This window comes from Polypterus senegalus, chromosome 7, assembly GCF_016835505.1.
Source record: "Polypterus senegalus isolate Bchr_013 chromosome 7, ASM1683550v1, whole genome shotgun sequence".
Classification (NCBI taxonomy): Eukaryota; Metazoa; Chordata; class Cladistia; order Polypteriformes; family Polypteridae; genus Polypterus; species Polypterus senegalus.
In genome coordinates this window covers 26,760,340-26,782,382 of record NC_053160.1, presented here as the reverse complement: position 1 = coordinate 26,782,382, position 22,043 = coordinate 26,760,340, and the positions used below count along the sequence as shown (strand labels likewise).

General features: G+C 37.3%; 1 protein-coding gene across 1 annotated transcript in view; it reads left to right on the top strand.

The window, feature by feature from the left end:
• jmy (junction mediating and regulatory protein, p53 cofactor) overlaps positions 1-5,965 on the top strand; it is a 108,150-nt gene extending 102,185 nt beyond the window's left edge. Inside the window, exons 9-10 of the mRNA XM_039758381.1 lie at positions 2,453-3,005; positions 4,950-5,965. Coding sequence (XP_039614315.1) covers positions 2,453-3,005; positions 4,950-5,260 — 864 coding nt within the window. The 3' untranslated portion in view covers positions 5,261-5,965. The remainder of the gene's footprint in view (positions 1-2,452; positions 3,006-4,949) is intronic.
• The last annotated feature ends 16,078 nt before the right edge of the window (positions 5,966-22,043 follow it).

Sequence of the window (22,043 nt, the reverse complement as noted above, 5' to 3'; positions counted from 1 at the left end):
GGATGGACACTCTATGTGAAAGTTAAACCTTAGATCCAGAAGGAGCAACACAGATTCCATCCTGGTTGTGGAAGAGTAGGTCAACTCTTTGACATTAAACAAATATTGAAGGAGCCATAGGAACTGCAGACAAATTTAACATTGTGCATCCCATAAAACCTTGCGTAACAAACAGCCGTGGTAATTTTCATAACAGTGTTTCAGACTTTCATGGTAAAGTGAAAGTTAATGCCTTCACATAAAGCTTTTAGTTTGACACTCAGTCTGTATCTCTGTTGACACCTTTGATCACAAGCCATACATAATGACTAAAAGAATAAGATCAAGAGGAAAAAATATTCAAGTGAGCATTCTGCATAGGGTTGCTTTGCTAATCTTTAATGATACAGATTCATGTTACTATAGTGTCATTTTCATAAATCAGTAGTAGTTTAAGATGATCCTTTGGCCTTTTGTATCGGGCCAAACTATCCCACTACAGGTGTTCAGTCTTCAAGTTGGTCTGTGTTGCCAGTACATGATTTATGTAGGCATGTAGGTGGACAATATAGTGTAGCAAAAGTGACAACCAGCAGCATGTTTAACTAAATCTTAATTTAAAAACAGAGTAAACCACAATATAAAAATATATACAAAAGGAAATATTCGGAGTAGCTTTTGACTCAAAATATTAATCTTTAATACTATAAGCACTTAAAAAAAAAAAAAAAATTTGGAAGCAACGTTACTTGTGTAACTAAGTGCTTAACTGAAGTTTCAGAAAGAAGTTTCTTTTTAACAAACAGTATTTAACCCTTAGTTCATATTTTTGGTTGGTATTTTAGTTAATGCAGTAAGAAGTTTAAAATGTGCTTGTTGTCTGTGGTATTGAATTAGGCAGAGAGAGGACAAAATTTTCCATAAGCATGATCCAACTATGACTGTTCTGATTTGTTAAAAATAGATGACAGTACATCAACAGTATTTTGATGCAAAATGTTATATCTGCAGCCCATGAATAAGGGACCATTATTTTTAGGGTTCATTTTATAGTGACTTTTCTTCATGTATTAAATATTTATTGATAGAGTATTCAATGGCTTTGCTCGTCTCTCTATTATAAAAGAAAATCTTGAGACGAGACTATTACCAAGAGATTTTTTCCAAGTCCCGCACTGCACTCAACCATTTCCAGTTAATGGCCTACGCCAACGGTCCTGTCACCTCTCATTCGTGTGAATGCTTTTGTCAGATACAGTTCCTGCGCTCTCAGCTCTTATAAATTTTTATGTTTTCCTCACTTTTAAGTCGGTGGTGATGAAAACATCAACTTACAATATTCCTTAGAATATCTACAATCATTAACACCGTCTGGTCTTCCACAGGCCAAATTACTGTTGAAAGAAGGATGTATACAATACAATACAATACAGTTTATTTTTGTATAGCCCAAAATCACACAGGAAGTGCCGCAATGGGCTTTAACAGGCCCTGCCTTTTGACAGCCCCCCAGCCTTGACTCTCTGAGAAGACAAGGAAAAACTCCCAATAAAAACCTTGTAGGGAAAAATGGAAGAAACCTCGGGAAAGGCAGTTCAAAGAGAGACCCCTTTCCAGGTAGGTTGGGCGTGCAGTGGGTGTCAAAAGTAGGGGGTCAATACAATACAATATACAGAACAGAACAATGTATCGTAATGTTATTACGTAATTTATGTATGAGTGATGGGCTATGCAATAGGGCAAGATTAGTTGTATTCAAAATTGGTCAAACAATTCTAACGTGTAAAAATTTTTAACAGGCAACAAGAAAAGTAATGTAGTACATCTTCTGCGGATAACATTGGACACCGACACCAAAGGAGATCTTGATATGCCATTCATATTAAAACGTTTACTGTTTCCCGTTAGAATAGCTTTTACTATGGCAATTAAATCACAGGGACAAACATTCAAAAATGTCTGGAGCCAATCCCAGCCAACCTGCATGTCTTTGGACTGTGGGAGGAGACCAGAGCACCAGGAGGAAACCCACGCAGACAAGGGGGGAACATGCAAACTCCACGCAGGGAGTCTCCTTACTATGAGGCAGCAGCGCTACCACTGTGCCACCATGCTACCCTCGCAATATTTATGTATTTCTTCTAAATCTAGTATTGCATGTATTTAACATAAATGAAATGTGAGTTTTGTGACACCTCATATACTGATTTTATAGTGCTGTATAAGATAATGACAGCTGCAAGTTATTAAAAAAAATAAAATTATGTACAATTTGAATGAATTAATTTAAAAAAAATGAAAGAAGTAGAAACATAACCTTTTATTAGTGTTATACTTAGGAGATTTTCACTCGTTTTCTGAGTCATAACTCTCCTCAAAGCTTGTAAGCTACAGTATGTAATATTTTAAAAGTATGTGGTTTACTTTAGATGCTTATAATGAAGTTTAAAATCTTTGATTTCTTTTTGTGCAGCGTTATCCTGGTCAAGTCATATTAAAATCAACCAGACTGAGGCTTGCTTCTTCAAGAAGAAAAAGTAGTAGTGTTACTGCTGTCGGCAGTTCAGATCAGCCACAGTCTCTGGCAGTAAGTGTACAAACTGAGAATACAGCAGAAGTGAAAGACTCGGCTGAACCAGCAGTTTGTAGAATATTGCAAGAAGCTGGAGCAGTGGAGCTTGAAGCCACCTCATTACCTCCTGAAAGTACCCCATTCGCAACACCCTCGGAGGTCTGTCTTCCTATTTCCCTACCTCCAGATCTTCTGGTGCATACTTCACCTGCTGCAGCCTGTGAATCTCTTGTCCCAAACCTTCCTCCTCCTCCTCCTCCCCCACTTCCACCCCCTCCATGTGAAGATGTCTCTAATGTCAGTGACATGCAGTCAGCAAGTTCAGCAAAAACTGATGCTTCAGACAACTTTAAACCCCAACCTTCAGCCCAACTCTTTGACAGTAGTCAGCTGGTGAATGCAAGAAAAAAACTAAAGAAAACTAGTGCATTGGAAGCATCACAAAAAAGAAGAGGTAATCATGGTTTGATTTTTCTCCTTCTGTTTTCCTGTGTTTACATGCAGTTCTTTGTAGCATGTCTTAAATGTCATCTTTGTCCATTCAGTTTACATCACATGTTGATTTTTGATTTCACTAACTTGCCTTTACCTTTAAGCAACTAGTGTGTTTTTACTATGTTCATAAATAATAGTTGCATTTGGCTACTTCAGTACTGTAATAAGTGTAGATTATGCCATTTCAAATGTACTAGTGATATTCAACTCTGATAGTAAATAGAGTTAGATGACTTTTATCACAGTTCTTGTTTTTGATTGCTACTTTCATGGCAACCAAGCATAGTGACACGTTGCATGTTGGTCAGACACGTGGGAGTTCTACCATATGTTCTAGTTTAGTATGATTTGCAGCACTATTCACTAGGATAAGTACACCGTTATTTAAGTTAATTTTGAACATAGGGATCCTGTGAAATTTATCTTTTGATTTAATATGAGTGGCAATGCTGAATATATATCAAACTTTTATTGCCATTGAAAGAGATACTTTTTGTTTAAACCCATCCCTTATGATTCCCCTATATATCTGGCTGTTTGTGGAGAAGTGTAGCCAGGAGTTCAATAGCAAAACGCACTGGTGATAATGAAAAGCCTCTCCTGTTTCGGCATTCAGGTGTGAAATAGTCAGAATTTATACTGAGGCTTCTTGGATAGAATAAAATGACATTATCAAAGTACAGGTAATTGTCTCACGTAGTTTTTAAATAAACATAGCTCAAAATATTCTACAATAGGTGCATAAAACAGTATGTAATGTATTGTAGTTAAAGCCTAACACAGTGGTTCTTAACCTGTTTGGTACATGGATGCTGGAGACCGCCTTAAAAAGACCATTGGTTACACAGTGGCTGAAACTGAGTGTTCAGCTATGGCTGCACTTTAATTCCACTGCCCCCGTCTCTCCCAGCCAGCCTCATTCTCCTTCTCTGCCCATACCAATACAAAGTCCCCCACTGCTAACATGGGGTCCGAGGTGACAACTCCCTCACACTCTCCCTTTCCCCTTAATCTTTCCCTGTTTACAATATCTTATGAAAGGGTAAATGAGAAACATTTCCTGCTTGTAATGAATTCCACATCACATTCTTTTACCCCTCATAATGCATATTTGAATGATAATTAACTTGAGATTAAGCAAGATAATGTTATAAGCTACTAGCATGTAGCTTTGTGAAGGGGTGCTTATTTGCAAATACATTAATGTTGGCCCTTCCAGTTTAGGATCATTTAACATATGAAAAGAAAGTATTTTCTTTTTGTTAGACTTAGATAATAGAATGCCTTTTTAATTAATCAGAACTTTTCGTTAATGGAGTTGATCCAGAATAATTTCAATAGGCATTCCAGGTCAGTTTAAGTCTATTACATTTGTAAGGAGAAACAGTTTTATTAAAGGGATTTTTGAAAAGATCTGAACAGGTAAGATGGACAACAAAAATGGTATACATATGAAATAAACCCATGAATAAGGAATGTAGAACATCATTACATACTAAGAAGACGTTTGAGATCACAAGCTTGTATTGCCAACTCATAAAGGCCAGAAAGTGCCACTGATGAAACTTTAATTTAGGATGAAAAGAAGCTTTTTAAAAGGCAAGTATATAGAGAGTATCCTGCATTGATGAATGTCATCTTTATCCTTCTCATTTTACTGTAATTGTATAAACAAGAATAGAAAATGTATTAGTAAATGAAAGATACATTATTTTGTTTTGCTGCTGAAAGCAAAGTATAACAGTTATTGTATCTTTTGATCAAAAATAATTTACAAAATTTATTAGTTTGAAAAACCCCAAAATGACTTTTCAGTTTTATGTGTTCACATGCCCTTTATATAGTTAATGGTCCAGTGTAAGTGTGTTTAAATCCAAATGTCTATATTTTGTTCTTTTGACAGTAAGCTCACCAATGGATGAAGTGCTTGCATCCTTGAAAAGAGGCAGTTTTCACTTACGCAAAGTAGAACAACGTGCCATTCCACCCTCCCCAGAAGAAGATGATAGCAACAATATTCTGGCACAGATCCGCAAAGGTGTTAAACTGAAGAAGGTACAACGTGAAGAGCTAAAAGACTCCTTGGGAGAACTTCCAGATTCCACAGATCCACTCACTCGTAGCATTCATGAAGCACTGCGGCGAATTAAAGAGGCATCGCCAGAGTCAGAATCTGAAGATGAAAGCTTGCCATGCACTGACTGGGAAAACTAAGTACTCGACAGCCAGCTTTATTTATGTGTTTTTAGTAAACATCTGTTTGACATATATTGGGTCTGAATGAGAGGATTTAACTTTGTTTTTATTTTCATTTCTAAAGGTCAAGTCCTGATGATCACTTTCACAAATTTATCGTTTGCACATTTGTAATCTGTTTATATTGTGTAAATGGGGGGGCCACTAAAAATATTGAGATACTATATTCAAATCATAAGCCAAAATGTAATGGTGACCCATGTGCACGAGTTCAATGACTTACAGCAGACAGCGGGTTACTTGAGTTAAACTGTCAAATCACAGTGTTTTATTATATATCTGCCTAAGCTTGTTTCACAGTATTTTTTTCCTTTTACTAGTACAGGAAGTAAAATATTTAATCATACTGTGCTAGGAATTGGAAAGACAATATTTTCAAAGATTTTTTTTTATCCTTTATTGGCATTGTTTACTAAAACAAGAGAAAGAACCCTTAAATTAGGGTTTTATTGATACTGTAACTTCATAGGCATTTTCCACAAAATATGTATACTTTCGTTAAATAATTTTTAGTTGCACTGATTTAGCTGTGGTTTTCTACTTGAGCTAAATATGTATCCAAGGGACCGGAAATACTCCTATCATTATAACTGTAGTGGCAATAGAAACATTCACTTTAAATGATCTCAAAGTCATAAGAAAATACAGTAAAATAAAATCAAAAGAAATTTGAATATTCAGTTTCTATTTATATGTATGTATGTATGTATGTGTATATATCTATATATCTAGATATATACATGTATGTATGTGTGTGTGTGTATGTATATATCTAGATATACATGTATATGTGTATATAAGTATATATACACACTGTGTGTGTGTGTGTGTGTGTATATATATATATATATATATATATATATATATATATACACACACACACACACACACAGATATTTATATTTTTATGTATATATGTACAATCATTTTATCACTTTTCATCCAGCTTGCCTTAGTCATATTAAGTGAATGCTTAAATCTGGAGTTGTATTTTGAGGAAAATTTCAATTTGCACATTTAGTGATATGGCTTTGGAGAACTAATTAGGAAACTTTAACAAAACAAAAAAAGAACTAAACTAAAAAAAATTGTGCTGTTCCAGATTTTTTTTTTTTTTTTCAATTTAAAGAATATTCTCAATCGTTTGTTTATTTGACTATGTAAGTCCATCCAGTCCATTAAAATTGAGAAATAAGGATGAGGTTGCTGGTGGCTGAAGAACAAGGCTTTTATTAGAAGTCCTCTTCTTTTATTTTAAACCATTTTCAAGCTTTTACTTCTTCATTTTGTGGCACCTAACAAAATCCCTTTTATACTCAATTTTTTGTGCGACACTTATTAATCAAACTGTTGTCACAGTTGTGTTTGCAGTGTTTGATATCCACCAACAGGGTGCAGTGATGCATACAAGCCTAACCAACAGGGCATACAACAGATTGCTGCATGTTATAGACTGAAGGCACTGTACTACCTGAAAGACATCATGACGCGGGGCCATTTATTTCAGCTTGCTGCTGAATAAAGCACTTGAGTCTGCGTACAGTGTTTTTTAGTTCTCACATAACCTTTAAAATAAGTTGCATATTTCTGAAGTTTTCTTTTTAAATTGTCTGGTGGAATTGCTTCCTTGGTCAGTGAGGTCAGGAATGTGTAATTAATATGCTGCTTTGTGTGTAATCTTCAGTAAAAATGAAAAAAAAGGTTTACTATTCTTGTATGAACTTCACCATATAATTGAGTTTCCAGTTTGCCACACCCATTTTTTCATTTTGTTTCTGAATCAACTCTTCCTTTCAATATTTTAAAAATAAATATGAATATATATTCTTTATTAGAATAATGAAGGTGGTAATTCAAAGCACTTTTGTGGCAATAAATCTTTTTAAGTTTATAGGTAGATTGTAATAAGAGATTATTTTTAGAAAGAAAATATTCAGAAAGGAGGCTTTTGTTAGATTGTAGTGCACAAGCTTGCCATATTCCCCTGTTGCATATATTCAAAATTAATTACACCAGTATTTTAACCGTAATCAATATACTTACACCATCTTCAGCACAAACTGGTATATCTAGTCCAACTGTAGATATAATGAATGTTGAATGAAATTTCTTAATATAACATTAAACCCACCTTACATTTATATTTTTTCAGTTATACAAATTGACATAGAAAGTGCCTTTTGTATCTCTTACACGTGCTCAACAATGGCTACTTGCTCTTGTTGGTTTTATACGCCTTCAGATAAACAGGTTAGTGGTAAAATGTTTAAGAAAATGGTTGTGTCAGTTGTATAAAGTACCGGTCACTGTTGATTTAAATGAAGGGCAAGTGTTGATCTTTATGAAGTAAAAAAAAGAATGCAGACCTTATATACAGAATATACTGTGTAAATACAGTGTAAGATTTAAAGTGAACACTTGTTAAACATTAGATTATGAAAGTGAAATGTGTTCATTAAAATTTACAAATTACTTGGTGTGATGCCAAAATCAAAGATGATATGGACTGATATGTCAGATATTATTAAATATAAAAATAAAGGTCTCACAAATGAATAAGCAGACGACAAAGATAATTAATAGCACGGACAAAACAAAAGCAACGCTGCTACACTTGAGGCTGTTATATTTATTGGTTGTTAATGATAAAACCAGTCCACTTTCATGTACATTTTTTTTTTTTACTGTGCTGTGATTTGTTTTTGTCTTTTTTTAATAATATTCAGCTACATTAAATCATAATTGAGACTATATGCACACTATATGTTCTTGTCTCAGTTTTGCTGCTCATAAATAATACATTGTTTGCCTACCTGCACACGTCTTCTTTCCAAGAACTGAAGACATGCAGATTGGCCATCTGTGATTTATTTGGTTATTGAAGACATAGAAAAGTCTCCAGCCTGAGAGCTTCAAAGGAACCAAAGTTTATAAAGTAAATTGCAAGTCAAGAAAGAAAATAGTCATTAGCATCTTATTGTGAGTACATAGCAATGAACTTTACACCCATCCTAGCGGGAGCATTTCTAAATCTCACAATCATGTTGTTATATTTGTGTATTTCAAATTCTTGGAATACAGCATTTGAGTTAGAGTTTTATTTCATATTTATTTGAAGGGCCCATAATTTGGCATTGCTTTGGAAAGTTAATGTTTTACTTAGCAAAGCAACTGTTGCTTGATACAATATCTGTATTTCATAAGAAGAAAAATAATGCATTCAATAGTTCATTCTCTGCAACCTGAAGAAGTAAAGGCTGCCAGTAAATTTAGATTCTTTCTTACATCAAAATCAAGTTCTGTAATTTCTCTGAAGGTGTACTACGGCTCGTGTTATGCTTTGCTGTAAATGGGTGGAAATCAGGATGACTTGACTACTTCTGAGCGTGCATTGCGTCTCAACGTTATTGGTAGACACTCATAAGTGCAGTGTGTCGTCCAGAAATATTACATTCCTTCTAGTCACAGATCACCTACTGTTCAGCCTGGCTCCATTTTTGCTTTGCTTTGTTGTGCTTTGTCCTCTAGGCTGGGCCATTATTATATACTTAACTAATAAGCATGTGTAATAAATAATAGACGCTTAGGATATTTTCTCCCACAAATCTTGTAGCTGATCTGGGTATTTTGTGTAGTGTGAAAAGATACTGCACAACTTTAATATACTGTATTTAGAAATGGCCTTCCATTCAATTTTGTTTTTGAGTTATTGAGTATTATATTAGTATTGATATGTTTATGACCTTCACACAGTAACAGTTGACTTACTCTTGTATAACAAGCAGTGTTGAACCGAGGAGGACACGGTGTGACAGATTTGTTAAATTTACTTTCCCATCTGACAGCCCTTCTGCATTGGTTTCTAGAGAGTAATCCTGGAGTCCTTTCCTGCCATGAATGTTTTATGTGCAGCTTTAAGCATATACTGATTTTATACTTTTCTCTTTTAGAATTCTAAAGCTTAGCTATAATGAGTAAAGTTTATAGAGATTATGTATGGGTCCTTGGGACTAAGGCAGTGATTTGTAAACCCCACGGCCAGTTGCACCAGTGCATCTCATCCTAACAATGGCATTTAACCTGTCTTTGCTCGAGTCATAAACATATTGAATTGTTACAAAATTCTTATGTTTTTTTTTTTTTTTAAACATCATTCAAAACTTTAAAGAACTCTATTATAGAAATGTAGTTTAGTCACTTGGGTGATATCTTCTTATTCTAAACTAATGGATGAATATAGTAGGCTAAATTTATTATAGTTGTTTGCTTAAGTCTAGACAAGTGGGATTTGATAGAACAATACCCACACTAATAACAATTGTGTGTATTTATTAAAAGCCATTGTAAGGTAAATAAATAGTTTATATCTGTAATATTTTAGTTCTGTAAGCACAAATTATTTTAAAATTTAAATTCAGAGTTTTGAATTAAAAAAGCCTAAAGATAAAAGGAAAATTCATTTTCATGTAAATACTGATATATCTCTTAATTATATTATGCACCTTATTATGAACCAAAGGATTTTCGTTACTGCTTTATAAGTGTAAGAATAACATCGTTAAAAAGGTCCAAGTGTACAGTGAAACAGGTATTATGTTCTAGCCAGGTATACTACAAATTAGGTAATAATTGTTTAAAGTCAGTAAGTCAGTCATTTTATTAACCCACTTTATTCTGATCAGGGTCACAGGGGTCTGCTGGAGCCCATCCAAGCTGGCATAGGGTGCAAGGTAGGAACAAACTCTGGGCAGAGCGCCAGTCCATCCCAGGGTGAACACACACACACACACACTGAAATCTACCCTAAGCACACACTAGGGCCAATTAAGATTCGCCAATAAAACATTTTATTAGTTATATATAATAATATTAAATAGCAAGAGGATTTATCATTCAAGGCATTTTGTAATTTTAAATATTTTTTTTGTTTTTGGATTTTAATAACCTCATACTTTGTTGAAAGTACCGAGCAAAACCATCACACTGTTTCACTGACCTGTGCTTGAGGTAGTTCCTGATAGGTATACATCTGTTTGCTGAACCTGTGTCTGGCTGCCATGTTCATTTCACAGTTGAAGTATGAAAGTATGAAAGAAGGCACCTCCACAATTTAGGAGCTCCACTGAACAGCAAAGTGGATTATTTCATATTTACGTTGTATGGTTTAAATAAGCCAGTCGTACTTCATGACACGTCCACTGTAAGACATACCTACTCGACAGTCATCATCATTATTCATGAGTTAAATAACCGTCCCACATCACTAATCTTCATCGTCGTCGTGTAAGGATGTTTTATGAGAATGAAGCTTGAGGTACGCCTTAAAAGTGGGTGTGCTGAGAAAGATGCAAATGGCCAGATGTATTGTGTAACATCACTGACATATGCAAGGGATGCTAAATGTCCTCGGTCCACAGCGATATCCGTGGAGTGTGACTGTGGAGATTTGCCGCCAGACCCTATTGCTGTATGAATGTGAGCTTAACTGTGCAGGAGTTTGTTCTTTGAGATCTTTTCTTGGCCATGGCTGATTTCTGGTTTGCACTCAGTGTGGCTGAAGCAGCATCTGTAATCCAGCAATCTTAACAAAGATGGCTGTATATAAAATGGATAACTGGATCTTTACAAATAGGTTATATTTTCATTCCCAGTCCTTTCATAATAAAATGAAAAGAATTTAGATATCTTAATGGGCAGTATTTGCACTCATAAGTAGACGTAATCATCAGTTTCTAAATCTAGAGTTTACAGTAAATGTCCTGTAATCAAATTTTGAAGTGACATTTCTTTATTGCTTTTGACAGTTGATTTCTTAAACACCGATAGGCTTGCTAATCTTCATAGGTTAAGGAGCTCGGAGCATTCATTTATGTGTTTTTGTCAGTTCTTTTGTGTCCTTCTGTGGAGGTAAATGCATTTATATTTTTAGTTTTGTCCTCAATAGCCTTCACATAACGAGTCTATGAAGACAAATGTAAGGGAAGCATACAAGGCCGATAAACGGCATTGGAATCAGGTTTGCTCAATTAAAGGTTAGTTTGGATGCTTACTACTTCGGTATTGACAGCCATATATTACTTAGTGGTCAAAAAGTGACCTGTTTTTGTGCTGAGCAAAGTATTTAGCCTGCCTTGCATTTGGCAGCATTGTGTCCAACGCAAAAGTGTTTTTTAAAACGTGTTTTCAGTGGGTTACTTTGAAGAAACTGTAACAATAGTATTGACATGTTGCACGATTAGTACTGTTTGCATTGTACATTTACTACCTTCATTTAAATCCTTGATGCTGATGATTCTAGTTTTTTACCAAATTAAATTTGAGGGCAAATCAAAATATCATCTTATAATGTTATCTTGGAAGGAGTCATGTCTTGTTTTAATGGGTCAGCAGGCAGAACATAAAAAGCAAAAAGCAGAGAACGAGTGAAACAAATCAAAAATAGGTTTCTATTTGGTGATCTCCGAACATCTCAAGCAGTCATCAATAACATCTCAAGCAGTGATCAGTCCATAACACCGTTCCCTCTCACGCCACCCCTTCTCTCTTAAGCTTTGCTCAAAACATGCCTTCTGACTTCAAAACTCAAAGTGGATCTGAGCAACCTCTTTCTCGATTCCTGTTGTACCCCGTTAGACTTCCAGCAAAGCGCAGAGCTCTCTGGTTTACTTCTTTAACAACTACATCCAAGAGGCTACTCTATTTATTCTTTTTTAAGAAACAGGTTACACAGGACCTGTAATTGACGATGGAGTTTTGTGCTTCTGATGCAAGAAGGCTGACAGTGTGGTGTGATGGTAAGGGTATGTTGGCCCTCACACCATGAAGCTGCCAGCTCAGTCCTCAGTTCTACGTGGCTAGGTAATCTCAAGTAAGTGTTCTTATTGAGAGAGACTTACAAAAAAATCTGAGGTTTACTATAAAAAATGATCATCTTTCTAAGGTCACCTTCAGTAAGGAGATCTGCCTGGTATATAATAATAAAAAATGCCGGGCTCCTCTGTTGATGTGATTTTATGCAGTCCAGTCTCGTGATCTTCTTTCATTCTTTTGTCAGTGGACTACTGGCTTTCTGATAATCCAGAGCTTGCCGTTCCCCCGACCTTATTTTCCTTTATGTCTCCCCCTTGTTCACACTGCTGTGATAAATTTGCCACCAGTCTCGTTTTCTGCATACTTTTCACAGTTGGTGGCATAAAATATTTAAACAAAATCTAATATTAAAAGCTAATCCAGATTGTATAAAAATGTATTTCCTTTATTTATTAAAGAAATAAGAAGTACACAATATGTAGTGCATCATGAAAAAAAATTACCCTCTTGAACTTCAGGGGCAATACGTGCGACCATGTTTTCTGATAGTTCTTGTTCTTTTTGTCACGGCGTAGAATTGTTCATTTTTCCAACTCTTTCATGTAGCAGTCCTTCGTCTTAATGACATTTGTGTATTTTCTACTGCCATGATAGCTAAATGATAGTTAGGCGTGTACCTTGACAGGGCCCTTCCTAAATTCAAACCTGGTTTTTCACCCTCTGCCTATGGTCCATTGTTACAGAACCCGTTCGAGAATCATCCATGTGCAATGGATCCAACACGTTTATACTGATGATCAGTGGGTTGCCTTTCTGTCTCGGATACAATTTTAGTGTCTGTCCGATGGTGGAGTGTCAAAATGTCACCTTAGCCACAAAGAGAGGGGCGTGCAGATCATTAGATGTGTTCCTGTTAATAAACATTGCATAGAAGATTTTAAGCTTCGTCCTTGGAAGAGATTTTGGCAGGATAATCACTACTAGGCAGGCTAACCGTTATCCTAAAATTGTTTCACACTTGTGATTGTTGATGTGTGCAACCCCAGAGCCTTTAAAATGGTTTTATAATTCTTTCAGGATGGGAGTTGTAAATTGTTTTTTTTACCCAACTTTAGAGCCTTTCTCTGTTGGCAAAGGCCAAAGTTCTCAATTTCTGTCAAACAGCTGAGTGAGGCCTGATTGTTAACCAAATCATTTTTTTTTTTAATTAGGTTGAGTTCACCAGAGGGTCAGTAGACTTAACATGCCAGACAAATCAGAGTGGCATCATGGTGGTGATTTTTCTCTGCGGTTCCTCTTCTACAATCCATTAAAAGAAATTCACGGTGGTGGTAGATATGCAGTAGTGCACTTAGGTTGCAGCTACTTTTTCTTGTGTATGCGTTTTGTTTTATAAAAACATCCATTTTCTAGGCCTCGTGTTTAGTTCAGGGTCATGGTGAGCCAATAATAACTTAGAAATAATTACATGAATCAGGAGGCCAGCAATTTTGGTTTGATTTTTTTTTCCAGTATACATTTTAATGTTTGTGCTTTACTACCCCACCTTGAAAGCTAAAACTCATTTGCATGTTCTTATATTGGTGGTTCTTTTGAAGTTAATTTACAGTACAGTACATGTTTGTTCATCTGTATATGGCTCATGATGTGTGAACATTTTTTATGAAGAATGAAAGCAGATTATATATTTTTCCATTAAAAGGGCCATAGATTTCTGATGACCCATACGTGTGTTTTTAGTCTCCATCTTGTTAAACCCGCGTATCCGGAGCAGGGCCGCGGGGCAGCAAACATCTCTCATGCCATATACTGTATGTAGTAATATGTCGCACTTTATCATGTTCATGACAGGACAATCAATTCAAACTTGTAAGAAAGTACTTGAGATTTTTAAGCAGCAGGAATTCAAGCAAAGCACTCGGAGTGGTGTGTCTTGTTATATCCTGAAGTATAAGAAAATAAATGAGCACAGCTAAGACGTTCTTTCAACACAATGTTTAACGCGGACGCTTGTCTTGTGCTGTCAGTAGAGAGAGTGTTCGCACAGAAATCTACCACAAATGTGGCCCTCTCCATTTACTAACCAGTGATTTTATATATCCAAGCTGGTTTATTTGTAAGTTTAAATATTTAATGTGTGTGTGTGTGTTTGAATAGATTTTGTTTTTTTTTTAAGCTGTTTTGGAAAAGATGAAAAGATGGCTGCTTCCCAAACCACTGGGTGTCACTGTGAGATCAGTTTCCAGACTCTCTTCATTACGTTTCAAATGTGCTGTTGGATTGGTGCTCGTGGGCTGCTTTAGACCAATCTTTGATCATTAGTTTATATATTTTTGGCTTGACTTTTCTTTTATTACCAGTTAATGCAATTTGCTGTGTTTGTGTCTCCCTTTTAAATGGGCTTACAAGGAAGAAACAAAGCCTGGACGTTTTTCCCCCATGGATTTTATTGTTAATTGCAGCCAGAAGGTAATAAATAATAAGTGGATCATTTAAAAGCCTGGGTAACACTTTATAATATGTTCATTAATAAGGCATTAACAAATGTTACATAATGCTGAACAGATTATTACATTCAAATAGCTGCACAAGTCATTCAAAGATGGCTCCTATTCAAATAGATAAAATTGGTGACAAAAGATATACTGTGTATATATATATATATATATATATATATATATATATATATATATATATAAATAACATTTCCTGGCATCTTTGCAGATCATTTGTTCATTAGTTGTATGTTTTTTCCAATGCCATATCCAAAATGGAAGCTGTGTGTTCTGTGTAAAGGTTGGTTAATGAAAGTTATTATAAAGTGATACCAAATCTTGTGATTTCATTTCCGGGCCTGCAGATGAATTTATGTGATAATCATTGACGGCTCCTTTAAGGTTGCAGATTTACGCTTTCAGTTGTGGAAGGAACATTTAAAAAATGTACAAGAGTTACTTTGGTTTGGTTTTTTTTTATCATTTGATCCTTTTATATTGTATTATATTGTAATTGACATTAACTTTTTTTTTGTTCTTTCATTTCCGTTGTCTTATTTATAATGTGTTTGTTTTTTTTTTTTATAAGTGAAACACACTTTCCTACAGAGATGTGGGCGCGTCACAGCGCTCAGGTCACCACTCTGTAAAAACGGGAACACGGTGTATTAGACCTCATACGGGTCTTGGGACGAAACATCTACGAGCACTGCAATAATTCTCAAGAATGGTTTATTTGTGTGCGTCTCTCCATACCCTTCCCATGTTTCTGTATTGTATGCCTTTGTTTGAAACCTTATTAAAAATGAACACGTAGAACAAGAGGGATCTTCTACTGTGGCTGTAATTTATTCAGTGCAAAGCAATATTCAAAAACTTGTGGGTTTTTTGTTTTATTTTTATTGTTATGGGTTGTTTTAACTTTTAAATGAGGGAAAAATAAAACACATGGGTTAGGCTTAGGGTTAGGGATTGAAAATTCATATTTCAATTTCACACACAGCTGGTCGAGTCGCTGATGGTAACATTGTTCTTCCTCTTGTGCTACCGGGTGTTCTTCACTGATAATATACCGTAAGAAGACTCCTCAAGAAGTTCACGTAGCTAAACCAACTCTGGGTGTGGTGTGGTGAGGTGCGGACATACTTGATTGTTCGGCTGACCCTGCCAGCCCAGTGCGGTATATGAGGTGTGGTAACCCAGTAATGGAGCCACCGGCCGGTCACATTATGATCTGCAGAACATCACATAGGGAGGCAGTGCTGCTGTTTCACTGTCTCCTGCCTTACAGCATGTTTCATTGTTGAGATTTTCAGGTGTTTAAGCGTCGATGACCTTTGTGCAAACATCCCTCGTCTGTACCGTGTATATTAGTGCTTTTTTGAGTTATTTTACTGTACTGTATTAAAATCTGTCCTCTCTTCTGTTTAATATCTGCTTGAATAATATTACTAGTTTTACAACCTTTGAAACTTTTCAGTTTTTCATTATTCTCTGACAGTTTGTCCTGCATTACCATCCAAGATCCCACTTTGAACGCGCTGCCTAAAGCTTTTAATGCCACAGTCATAACGTATCTGCCTTGCCTGAACAGCGTCATGGATAACATTCATTCAAAACTTCTTGGCTTTGAAACTGATATGTGCAATATTATATCTGACATAGGAAAATGAAAACAGACAATTCTATGAAACTGTACATTAGTTATATTGTAATAGATGACATTCAGACTGAATTGACCAATTGCCTAATGTTTTAAAGTATGTATTTCCTAAATAACAGTTTTTAAAATTAAACAAGCATTGATATGCAGTAGCACAATTACCGAGTTATTAGATCATTTCTTGAAGTAGCTTTGGCCTTTATTCCGCCTCTTCTTTACAAATGTATTACTGACTTTTTGTTTTCAAACCCTACTTGTGTTCAAGGTCAATAAAGCCTTGTAGTGCAAAAACTGAACTTGCCTCTTTTTCTGTATGTGACTTAACATTGTATTTAAGGTTTTGGTGCTGAATGAAATTATAACTTGGTTTGATTCAATAAAGTATTTGAACACACTGCTCTCTTTCTGTCACTGAATTTGTTTAACTACTAGACGTGCTCCATTTACACACGGCGTCCTCCAAGGCCTCTTCTCTTTATCCTCGTGTGTCTCGACCTCTTTCCTTTCTCGCTTGTGTTTCCATAAAGCTCTGCATAGTGGCGACACTGCGTAAGATGGTGGCAGCTCAGATTTTTCTGTTACTTTGAAGATGTGCTCTGTGATGAAGTGTTGGCTACAAGTCACAAATCGGAGGCGAGTATCTTGTAATGTGAGCTGCTCATCTAGTCGGCCGCACACTACAGAGCCCGTCTCTGATCACTGCGAGCGGTGCGCCTCCTGGTGACATCTGCTGGTCTCTCTCTCTCTGTCAGCCCCCACCGCCTCGCGCTGTGGCGCCACCGTACTTTATTTTGAGGAGTTCGCTCTGTGGTGAACTGTTGGCAGCAAGTCACATACCCAGTCTCCAGCTCCGAGGCGAGCATCTCGATAGTGGGAGCTAAATAGAGAGATCCTTCAATGAGCTGCGCACAGCCCGTGTCTGAACACTGTGAGCGGTTCTCTTGGTGTTGGCCATCACCGTTTCCACGCAGCATCACCTCTACGCCTGCTTGTAAGATCTCTTACCATTGTGAGGTGCCTGCTCATCCCTGCTGTTTCGGGCCCCTATTCATTATCCGCTGTGAAAGCATCGTTCATATTCTTGCAAGTCCTTCCCATCTTTAAAAGTGACTCGGGTTGCACCTTGTTAGTGTTTAGCATCACTTGGGAAGTTATTCACTTTGTCGACTTTGAAAGGCTCCATTTTAACTCCTTTTTTTGTAAGAAAAATAAAAGTTGTTCACAATCAGGAATTGAACTTCATCATCTGTACGACTGAGCCAGCAAAGCCAAACTTTACCAATCAGATTGCTCACAAACTGAGCAATGTTTTATTATATAGTTGAAGATGTAGCAAATCCAATGCGTAATGTGCAGTCGCTCGCTCCTAATTAGTTTTCATGGTTACTGAAATAGACTTGTGTAACACTAGCTGGTCAAACGACGTATCGAGGAGATGAGACTGTTCGTTCTTCAGGCTTGTTTGGTTAGCTAGTTGCAAAGTTGCCCCAATATCCCATCCAGAAACCTTTGAAAAGTCGACTCTTGTTTTGCCAGTTTGCTTCAGATTTCTACAGGGCCAGTTTATACTTCACAACCAGAACGCTGACGTGCACACATCATGGCAGCCACGTGTGCCCAGCATTCTTTGGACACGTCTTCTGAGCGCATCATCAGAAATTAATTTAACTTGTGCACAAGCTGCAGTACCAGCAAAAATATGGGTGTGGTGTGTGTTCAAGATTTGGTACGTGACGTCAGCATTGACATGACAGCAAGCCACAGTGCCACTCCAACAGGATCATTCTGCGTGCTTCGATGTTTGTTGAATGGTCGTTATAAGATTAAGTTTAATGTCACTGTCTCTATGCACACTGGTATCTACAGATCATCCGGAAAGTATTCACAGCGCATCACTTTTTCCACATTTTGTTATGTTACAGCCTTATTCCAAAATGGATTAAATTCATTTTTTTCTTCTGAATTCTACACACAACACCCCATAATGACAACGTGAAAAAGTTTACTTGAGGTTTTTACAAATTTATTAAAAAATCACACGTACATAAGTATTCACAGCCTTCGCATGTCGATGCACCTTTGGCAGCAATTACAGCCTCAAGTCTTTTTGAATATGATGCCACAAGCTTGGCCATTGTTTTCCTTGGCCAGTTTCGCCCATTCCTCTTTGCAGCACCTCTCAAGCTCCATCAGGTTGGATGGGAAGCGTCGGTGCACAGCCATTTTAAGATCTCTCCAGAGATGTTCAATCGGATTCAAGTCTGGGCTCAGTCTGGGCCACTCAAGGACATTCACAGAGTTGTCCTGAAGCCACTCCTTTGATATCTTGGCTGTGTGCTTAGGGTCGTTGTCCTGCTGAAAGATGAACCGTCGCCCCAGTCTGAGGTCAAGAGCGCTCTGGAGCAGGTTTTCATCCAGGATGTCTCTGTACATTGCTGCAGTCATCTTTCCCTTTATCCTGACTAGTCTCCCAGTTCCTGCTGCTGAAAAAAACATCCCCACAGCATGATGCTGCCACCACCATGCTTCACTGTAGGGATGGTATTTGGCTGGTGATGAGCGGTGCCTGGTTTTCTCCAAATGTGACGCCTGGCATTCACACCAAAGAGTTTAATCTTTGTCACATCAGACCAGAGAATTTTGTTTCTCATGGTCTGAGAGTCCTTCAGGTGCCTTTTGGTAAACTCCAGGCGGGCTGCCATGTGCCTTTTACTAAGGAGTGGCTTCCGTCTGGCCACTCTACCATACAGGCCTGATTGGTGGATTGCTGCAGAGGTGGTTGTCCTACTGGAAGGTTCTCCTCTCTCCACAAAGGACCTCTGGAGCTCTGACAGAGTGACTATCGGGTTCTTGGTCACCTCCCTGACTAAGGCCCTTCTCCCCGATCGCTCAGTTTAGATGGCCGGCCAGCTCTAGGAAGAGTCCTGGTGGTTTCGAACTTCTTCCACTTACGGATGATGGAGGCCACTGTGCTCATTGGGACCTTCAAAGCAGCAGAAATTTTTCTGTAACCTTCCCCAGATTTGTGCCTCGAGACAATCCTGTCTTGGAGGTCTACAGACAATTCCTTTGACTTCATGCTTGGTTTGTGCTCTGACATGAACTGTCAACTGTGGGACCTTCTATAGACAGGTGTGTGCCTTTCCAAATCATGTCCAATCAACTGAATTTACCACAGGTGGACTACAATTAAGCTGCAGAAACATCTCAAGGATGATCAGGGGAAACAGGATGCACCTGAGCTCAATTTTGAGCTTCGTGGGAAAGGCTGTGAATACTTATGTACGTGTGATTTCTCAGTTTTTTTATTTTTAATAAATTTGCAAAAACCTCAAGTAAACTTTTTTCACGTTGTCATTATGGGATGTTGTGTGTAGAATTCTGAGGGAAAAAAATGAATTTAATCCATTTTGGAATAAGGCTGTAACATAAAATGTGGAAAAAGTGATGCGCTGTGAATACTTTCCGGATGCACTGTATTTATTGATACAGGCAGACCAAGTTTGGTACACAGGGGCTCAGCATTTAGAATTGCCAACCAACCATTGGATTTGATAGCCAAAGACAACTGGAGGATTGTATAGTCAGCCTAAACACAGAATAGTATATTTCTGTCTTCTGTCAGCACAAAATCTTCTGTCCTTGTAGGAGAATGAGAACCAGCATGTAGGCATTATGCTATTCCTGTATTTTGTGGAGGAGGAGTTCAGTCCTTACCTGCCCTTGTTTTGAGACCAGAGAGGGCCCTGCACGTGGAGCAACAAGTATATAAGGATGGACCTACTGCCAATACACTTTGAAGCTGTTGGGACCTCCGTCCAAAAATCCTCTCGGCGTGGTAACAAAAAATGGCAGCCTATGTAGATCAAGAATCCCACCTTGATAAGTCTGTCATCAGCTTCCCGTCTGTAACCGCGTAAACCGTCAGTAAATGTAAGCTAAAGTACAGTATATTTTTCTCATGTGATTCTTATACTGCTGTAATCACGATGGGAGGGAGATCGCCTATTCTTCCATATTACTAAGTTGTTTAGTTTACTTAATATGCCGCAATTTCAAAAGTACACATTTCCGGAGAGCTAATGCCTCCAAAGGAAACAATGGTTCAGTGCGGTGAAGCAAATCATCAAACTCAAATGCTGACATGAGAATGTCTTCATGGTGCTTTGCCTTATCCACTTCTCGAATGGGCAGTACAAGTCTCGCATGTTTGCCACTGTAATGACGCGATACATTTGAAAGGCGAACACACCAAATCAGTTTGAATGAAAGTGCGTTTTTCCAGTGAACTCTCTAGTGCATAACATTAGCCTGGATACCTTCCCATTTATCTTAGCAGATCAAATTAAATACCTAATGGTAAATTTATAAAAGCTCTTTTTCAAGAAAATGTTGCTGTCTGCACAAAAAAAAAATTAAAGAAGATGTGAATAGATGGTCTACCTACCCGCCATCTCAGGTTAGCAGGTAGAATCAACACTGTCAAGATGAACATCCTTCCCAAGCTGCTTTTCTCTGTTCTCGTATACATTAACAAATATTTTGTTAAGAAATTAAAATTCAATCATAACCTCATTTATTTGGAATTTGAAACGTCCACACATCCAAAGAGCGGCCCTACAACGACCTACAGCAGAAGGTGGCACGGCACTACCTAACTCTTCATTTTATTACTGGGTGGCAAACATACAGGCCATGGTGGACATGGACACGAATCAATGAATAAACCCAAGCCTGGTCTGCAGTAGAATTAAAATCCTGCAGTACTTCTTTCTATTCCCTGCTCTCTGCTCCAGTAAATACAAATTATCGTCAATACACTAATAATTCAATTGGCCTTCATTTGCTCAGAATGCTCTTTAAGAAGCCTTTACTGTATCTGTGTTTTAATGTTTGGAAAATGTCTTGGATGAAAACATGAAGAGACTTGTACATCGATAATGTTTTTGCCTCCTATAAGCAATTCAATTTCAAATTTAACTTCTCATCAACATCATTTTCCCACTACTTTCAAATCAGAAACTCCGCTGAACAGAATGCTCGATTCTCCTCACCATCCACCAATTTCTATTCCAAATGAAATATTGATCAGTCTTGAAGACTCCAGGTATCATCTCTACAATTTATAAAAAAAAAATATTTTAAAGTCCTTTCCTTTCAAAGGACCGGGAAAAGGATCTGTCGCTTAATATTTCAGAAAAGGAGTGGAAGGCAGCCGTGCACAGAATATACTCGAGCTCCATACGAGTAAAGCATTCAGTCCTTCAACTTAACATCTTTCATCAGCAACACTGATCTCATTTAAAATTGTTCAACCTGTGAATGTTGCGATCGAGCTCCAGCCTCGCTGTTCCACATTTTTAACATTTTGGACAAAAGTCTTTGCATTCGTTTCAGACAGCTTTGGTGTCACAATCCCTCCTGATCCACTAACAGCGAGGCTTAAAGTGGAGAAGGACAAACCGATTGGATCGCCTTTACCGCACTATTGATTGTCACGTAGACTTATTTTGCTCAACTGGAAGAATCCTAGCTCTCCTATGCTAAGTCGGTGGGTGGCTGATGTTTTATACTATTTGAAATTGGGAAAAATCTAATTCTCACTTCGAGGATCTGTGCAAACCTCTTTTAAAACCTGGCAGGGTCTGATCAATAATATTTTAGATATCAGGGTAAAGGATTCTCTTCCTTCTTTGCTGCTTTTAAAGATTTGCTTTGTTGTTGGCTCTCCTTTCTTTCTTTCTTTTGGTGGGGGGTTGACTTTTCCTTTTGT